Here is a 7,544-nt window from a genome sequence, read left to right on the forward strand (position 1 = left end):
TGAACCAATACAACCACCTTTTTTTTTGAAATCAAATAACATAATCACTTATCAAACATGCTTCTAATGCTTGAATATAATACGAATTAAATATAATATTTGTTTCACAGATACATACAATAGTAGCAATTAATGTATTCATAAAAATGATATTATCATCACTAGTACTCTTAATATTAAAATGTTAAAAAATATAATAACATTATTTGTTCTTGTAAATATCTCTATATGTATGGTTAAAAATATATAATCATTCTCTGATAAGATAGATATTTATGTTTATAGAAACTTTAATTGTCATGAGTTCTTCGTTCTTACAAATATTAACACTTAATATATATATATATATATATATATATATATATATATATATATATATATGTATATATATATATATATATTCGGTGCGGTTCGTTTTTTTGCGGTTTTTGCAAGACTAGAAACCACACCGCACCAAACATTTTCGATTTTTACAAAACTAAAAACCGCACCGTCGGTTTTCATTTCGGTTTCGGTTTGTACGGTTTTTTGGGTTTACGATTCGGTTTTTGTTCACCCCTAGTTTTATGGTAAACATTTATATTTTCTTAACGAAAACAGAATGACCTCAAGTCTTAAGAAGTGAAGTTGGATAACGCGAATTAACTTATTAATTAGATATACTCAATACATCAGCTACTTCTTAAATAAGTTTTATACAAAAAAGAAATCCGATGCATATACAACTTTCTCAATATGTTATACACGTTAATAATTTGAATTGAAGAAAGAATAATTGGCTGGAGAAAGGGAATATATAAAACAATTTAAAATTGGATATGACACACATATCTTAGTTTTAAATTGGTGTGTTTGGTGTCTCCCATTTGTTAAATTTCCTTTCTATAAAATGCAAACAGTTGAATACAAGAATCCCACAACCCCAATTTCCTCTCCATAACCAAAATAACTTGTTCATTCTTCATCTTCTACGATGAAAACCTTTCTGTTTTTAGCAACTGTTGTTGTTGTGGGTGTCTTTGTTTCAGGGGTGTATAGCTACACAAAGTCCGAAGTTACATCATGGTGTAACCAGACACCCCACCCACAACCGTGTGAACATTTCTTGAGCACAAACTCAAACTATGGTCCCATCAAACAAAAACCAGACTTTCTGAAAGCTTTATTGAAAGTCACATTAGATCGAGCAAAATATGCAGGGTCGCATACTTTGACCCTCGGCCCTAAATGTCGTAACAATCGTGAGAAGGCTGCATGGTCTGACTGCCTTGAGCTCTACGAACACACCATCTTGAAGATCAACAAGACTGTTGATCCTTACCAAAAGTGTAACCAAGTCGACATCCAAACATGGCTAAGCACAGCTCTCACTAATATAGAAACGTGCAAAGCTGGATTCGAAGAGCTTGGTGTTAGTGACTACGTGTGGCCATTGATGAACAACAACGTATCGGCTTTGATTAGCAACACGTTGGCCATGAACAAAGGAGGGAATACTTTAAGTTCAAAATACGGTGCTCCAAAAGTAGGGTTTCCAACTTGGGTCAAGCCTGGTGATCGGAAGTTGTTGCAGACGTCAACACCTAAGGCTAACGTGGTGGTGGCTCAAGACGGTTCTGGTAACTACAAGACCATCCGTGATGCCATAGCTGCTGTGCCAAAGAGGTCGGGGAATGGAAGGTATGTGATACATGTGAAGGCAGGTGTTTATAAAGAGAACATCGAAATCGGTTCAAAATTGAAGAACATAATGATTTTTGGAGATGGTATTGGTAAAACTATCATAACAGGAAGCAAAAGTGTTGGAGGAGGCACCACCACCTTCAAATCAGCCACTCTTGGTAATTAATTAAGCCAAATTAACACAAATAAAGTTCCCTATGATCATGTAATTCTAATTATTATCTTTTTTCTTTTTCTGATGAATTTCAGCGGTGGTTGGAGATGGGTTTATTGGTCGGGGCTTCACCGTAAGAAACACCGCCGGCCCACAAAACCACCAAGCCGTAGCGATGCGAAGCGGTTCTGATCTTTCGGTGTTTTACCAATGCAGCTTCGAAGGGTATCAAGACACATTATACACCCATTCAGATCGACAATTCTACAAAGAATGTGACATTTACGGCACAGTTGATTTCATTTTCGGCAACGCCGCCGTGGTTTTCCAGAACTGCAACATTTACGCCCGTAAACCACCAAACAAGACCAACACGTTGACTGCTCAGGGCAGGACTGATGAAAACCAGAACACCGGAATTTCAATCCAAAACTGTTTTGTTACGGCGGCTCCTGACCTGAAAGGTGTCTCCGGCGTTAAGACGTACTTGGGTAGACCATGGAAGCAATACTCGAGAACGGTTTTTCTCAAGTCAAACCTTGATAGCTTAATTGACCCCGCCGGATGGATGCCATGGAGCGGGAATTTTGCACTTAGTACGTTGTATTATGGTGAGTATATGAACACAGGGCCTGGTTCCTCCACCGCTAAAAGGGTGAATTGGAAAGGTTACCATGTCATCACCAGTAGCTCTGAGGCAACGAAGTTTACTGTTGGGAATTTCATTGCCGGAGGTTCTTGGTTGCCGGCAACTAACGTGCCATTTACTTCCGGTCTGTAATTCAATTGTTTATATGTTGTAATTTTTTTCTCATTTTATTTCTATCAAATTTCTTGGATTATTATAAGAATCTTTCAATATATCATTTAAATTTTAATCACAAATTTGTTTATTAATAAACTTGGCAAATAAAAGGATTTGTCAAACCAAATGGCCAATGATTTAGTAGTATGGAGTGATCATCTCATATGAAAGGTCAGGGGTTAAAGTCTTTATGAAGACATAAGTAGTTATTTAGGAGTAGATTAGTTAGTTTGTCGTTTAAAAAAAAAGTATTTGTCAAGAAAATTATAAAATAAAAATGAAAGAAAATTAACACAAGAAATATATTATGCTTTGCATATTTTGCTTCTAAATTGATTTGTGGTTGTATATTTCGTATAAAACCTTTTGTATATTTCGTAGGAAACCCTATTTTATAGGCAAATTGAAAATTATGTAAATATTGTTCCATAAAAAACATTTAATACTTTTAATTACCATTAAGTCTTCAATTAACTACACAAATTATGTCGCACACTGGTGCATTTAATCACGTAAGTCGCCTAGTCGGACTAAGTTTTATATCAAATAAATACAAGCATACACGTGTTTTAGTGTGACAACCATTTAATTGGAATAAGTAACGTTTAAAAATATTAGAAGCCATTTCTTATCGATAGTTTTGTGGTAAACATTTATATTTTCTTAACGAAAACGTGTGACTTCAAGTCTTAAGAAGTGAAGTTGGATAATGCGAATTAACTTATTAATTAAATATACTCAATACACCAGCTACTTCTTAAATGGGTTTTATACATCTGGAAAAATATATTACTAAAAATATGTTAATATTTTAGTAAAAAAATTAAAATAGAAAACCAAAAACCAAGATTCATAGCTTAAGAGCTAAGGGTGTTGTTCCCTATTGAGCTGTTAGCATGGTTTGTTTTCTAAACCCCGTCATAAAGCCAAGATTCTTTGCCTTTGTGTATGTGCTTTTTATTTTTATTTTTATGTTATAATTAAAAATGTATCTAGAAAATATCTAAATAAGGTTAATTTAGCAAGGAGTGGAAAAGGAAAAGAAAATGATGAATTGAATAAAACACATATTTTTATTTTAGTTTATATGGTTTTGTATTTATAATTTTTATAGACCAAAGTCTATTATAGTATTTTTGGGCAAACTACATAAAAATTATTATTATATTTTGTTTGTTTTTGTGGTTTAAACACTATAAATCAAAATGCTTAATGAAAAAACTTAAAAACTAAAGTTTCGCAATTTTTTATATATGTGTAACATATTATAATATGTTAAATTGTCATAACAGAAAATTATTCTCAAAGTTTATTGTAATATTTTGATACAGAGTGAACATTTTTTCCCCACTAAAGCAAGTCAATTTCGATAATTTTTTCTATTGTGAAAACCTTAACTTGATATAGTAGTTCAAAGTAGTTGATATAGAAAAAAATATCAAACTTTGAATGGTTTTTGTTAGATCCGACAAAATCTAACACGACACGACAACTCGACACGAATCGGCTCGAAATTTGTGGGTTTGGTTAAGAGATTCAACATATTTACGTAAATGGGTTGAAACGACATGACACAATAGTTAAAACGGTAAGGTTAGGATTAAAACTTTCAACTCGAATATGACCTGTTTAATTATATATCATTTTTTTTAATAAATTTTATATTTTTATAAATATAAAATATAATAGGGAAAATGACATATTTGCCCTACGAACTTTCTAGGGTTTACCCGTGAAGACCCTAAACTATTTTCTTGGCTTTATGAGGGAACAAAATCGTTTTTGTCGGGTCGATTCCGATTACCCCTTGCTATATTGATATTTGTTGACCAATTTTCCCACTTTGACTTTTATTTTTTCCTAACCTTGGACCCACATCTCCTTCTCTCCCAAGAACACAATCTACCAGCATCCATCATCATCTTCTTCCTCTCAGTCTTCCTGTCAATCGGTTTACCCAAACACTAACATCTAATAAATATCTTTTCTATTTCTATTGAATTTCATTCGTTTACAATAAATTTCACCATTGTCCATACGTATTCTTTTACAATAAATTCAATAGATTCACCAATGAAAAGAAAATAATTTTTATCCTCCGTATCCTGTTTTCATCTGCCTGCTAATTCCATAAGTTGTTATAATGAAAATCAAAGGATAATCTGAAGAAGGGAAAATCGCAAGAATCAAGGGGTTTAATCTTCAAATCCAGAAATATAAACCAAAATATTTTTGCTTTCAAGACTTCCACATGTGCGTGAGAGTATCGTCTTCTTCCTACAGAAGACTGTGATAGGAAAACACGTAATTAACACACTCCGTTCTCCTCTAGAACATCGGGAACCGTTGTCTCTCTCCTCCACCCATACGTCTGTCCCGAATCAAAACGCAGCCTCGATGCGCGCATCAAACATCACCGCCCGCCTCAACACCCGTGAATTTAGAAACATGTGTGACGGCATCCATGGTAGCCGCCGCGACCGCCAGTTTGTGTACAGTAGATTCCGGCCATGGCGGACATGTAGATACGACACCATCGTGTTACTCACCTGCATCACTTTCCTTGGTGACTCCTCCCAAATTGCCGCCGGTAGCCACTCCGACGAACTCAAAGTCTTCAATTCAAACACCAACAACATGCTCGAAAGCAACCCCGACCACCAGTTCCCGTTAACCATGGTTAAATCTTTCATCTCCGGGGATACACAGTTACTTCTCTCTTCAAGCTCGCAGGAGGTGTCGTCAAAGATACAGGGCATAAGAAAAGAGAGCATGAGTTAGCTTGAGGCGGCAATAACTGAGGCAATGCAGCATGATTGAAGCTATGACAGAGGAAGCCTTCAAATTGGTCAAGAAGGAGGTGTCGTCACACAGTTACTTCTCTCTTCAAGCTCGCAGGAGGTGTCGTAAAAAATACAGGGCATAAGAAAAGAGAGCATGAGTTAGCTTGAGGCGGCAATAACTGAGGCAATGCAGTATGATTGAAGCTATCATAGAGGAAGCCTTCAAATTGGTCAAGAAGGAGCGGCAATATAAGAAGGTTGCAAGAAGATGATAATCCTTAACTATAATCGTGAATGAAGATGGAACCATGCACTGATAATCGAACCAGAAAACAACAAGACCTTGATATTTATAAACATAGGCAGGTGAAATTCAATGGAAATAGAAAAAGTATCTAAACAGGTGGTTCGAACCGGAGATGGTGATCGGAGATGGTCATAGTGAAGTTCTTGTAGGGAAGAGTAGAAGGGTATTGGGTATGGGTGGGGTAATGGTAATCGATGACATGGCATGGCTAATGGGACAAAACTTGTTGATGTGGCGTTGAAACCTGCTAAAATAGGTGAAGGCAATGTTTTAAAAACCGGTTTTTTAATTGAACGGTCGAGTGACGTTTTCCGGTTCAACCGGTTCTATATTTTTATATGTTTTTAATTATCCTGCATACATTGATTACAAAAACTTGTCATCTTTTTAGTATTACTAACGTAAATAGAATGCAACATATAAAAACAATCATTATAGAAGTCAAAATCAAACAAAGAAGACCAAAACAAACACAAAAATCCAAGAATGTCCGGTTCAACTTGGTCCATTCCGGTTCAATTCAGCCGGTGGAACCGGTTTTTTACCAAAACCGACTGGTTCAATCCGGTCAGGAAATCATTATAAAACCGGTCCAAATCGAACCGCCCTCACCTCCGGTTCCCGGTTCGACCGGTTCAACCGGTCGGTTCGAACCGGTTTTTAAAACACTAGGTGAAGGTGATTACAAAAGACAGGTTGCTCACGACTTCGTTTTCTTATAAAGCCACAAAATAAGTTAAGTGCCTGAATAGATAAACCCTAGAAACATAATAGGGTATATATGTCATTTTTCCAATATAATAATATATTATAGATTTATAGTGGTCTAAACTTAAGAATTTAAATTAAAATTCAATATTTTACAATAACTTAATTTTAGTCATCCTCACATATCTTCTTTGCTCCCAAACTCAAACTATTTTCATTTTGCTTTTTAAAATTTCTATGAATTATTTCATTCCACTTCCTAACTCCACTATTATACTTTTTCATTTTCACCCCACTCTCTTACTTTCCAACATTTAAAATGTTTCAACCCGACATGAAATAATAGATTTACAAGGTCTAAACCTTAACCCGAAACTCGACACAAAATCGATACAAAAATAAACTGGTTTGAACGACACAACACAATAATTAAATAGGTCGGATTAGGGTCAATCCCTCTCAAACCATTTAATGTCTTGACACGACTCGAACCCAATACGACACAACATGTTTACCGATTCTAGTTTTTATTAAACATTTATTTTTTCAAACCGTGTTAAACTATCAAAATGCCAAAAAAATATTAATTCATGTATATTATCCAATTTTTTGTTTAACCAAAGTAATAAATTTCTTTTGTTTTAACATGATAGTTTGTTTTTTAAACCACTATACAGATTTCTCGGTAATAAAATTCCAAAAACCACCAAAATTATTTTTCAAAAAAAAGTTTGTTTTTCTAAAACAAAATTATTCAAATGGTTAATCTTATCGAATTCCAAATTATAATAATTTTCAGAGTAAATTACACAATTGGTACTTGTTGTAATGGCCCAAAAATCCCATATTGTGAGTTACATTATATATTTTGTATAGATACGGTTAAGAGTGAACTTCAGTGAGGAAACGGTAATGTTTCAGTAACGTAATACATATGTTTGTATACTTATAGCATTACATAGGAAAATATATAAAGTTTAATGAATGATTAATTAAAGAAAGTTGTAGTTCACTCTGAGTCGATTTCGGGGATATAAAGTTTGTCAAAAACAGAGTCTGTACGAGAAAATTATGACTGTTAAAAAAGTATGCTATTATTCGGAA

At 34.4% G+C, this 7,544-nt stretch overlaps 1 protein-coding gene across 1 annotated transcript; it reads left to right on the plus strand.

Moving 5' to 3' along the window:
* The first annotated feature begins 897 nt into the window (after positions 1–897).
* On the plus strand, positions 898–2,722 carry LOC145004852 (pectinesterase 2-like). The gene is made up of 2 exons (XM_078963857.1): positions 898–1,841; positions 1,933–2,722. Exons 1-2 carry the CDS (start codon positions 974–976, stop codon positions 2,616–2,618), a joined length of 1,554 nt encoding a protein of 517 aa, XP_078819983.1. The 5' UTR covers positions 898–973; the 3' UTR covers positions 2,619–2,722.
* The last annotated feature ends 4,822 nt before the right edge of the window (positions 2,723–7,544 follow it).

This window comes from Lactuca saligna, chromosome 7 (assembly GCF_052625555.1).
Source record: "Lactuca saligna cultivar CGN05327 chromosome 7, ASM5262555v1, whole genome shotgun sequence".
Classification (NCBI taxonomy): domain Eukaryota; kingdom Viridiplantae; phylum Streptophyta; class Magnoliopsida; order Asterales; family Asteraceae; genus Lactuca; species Lactuca saligna.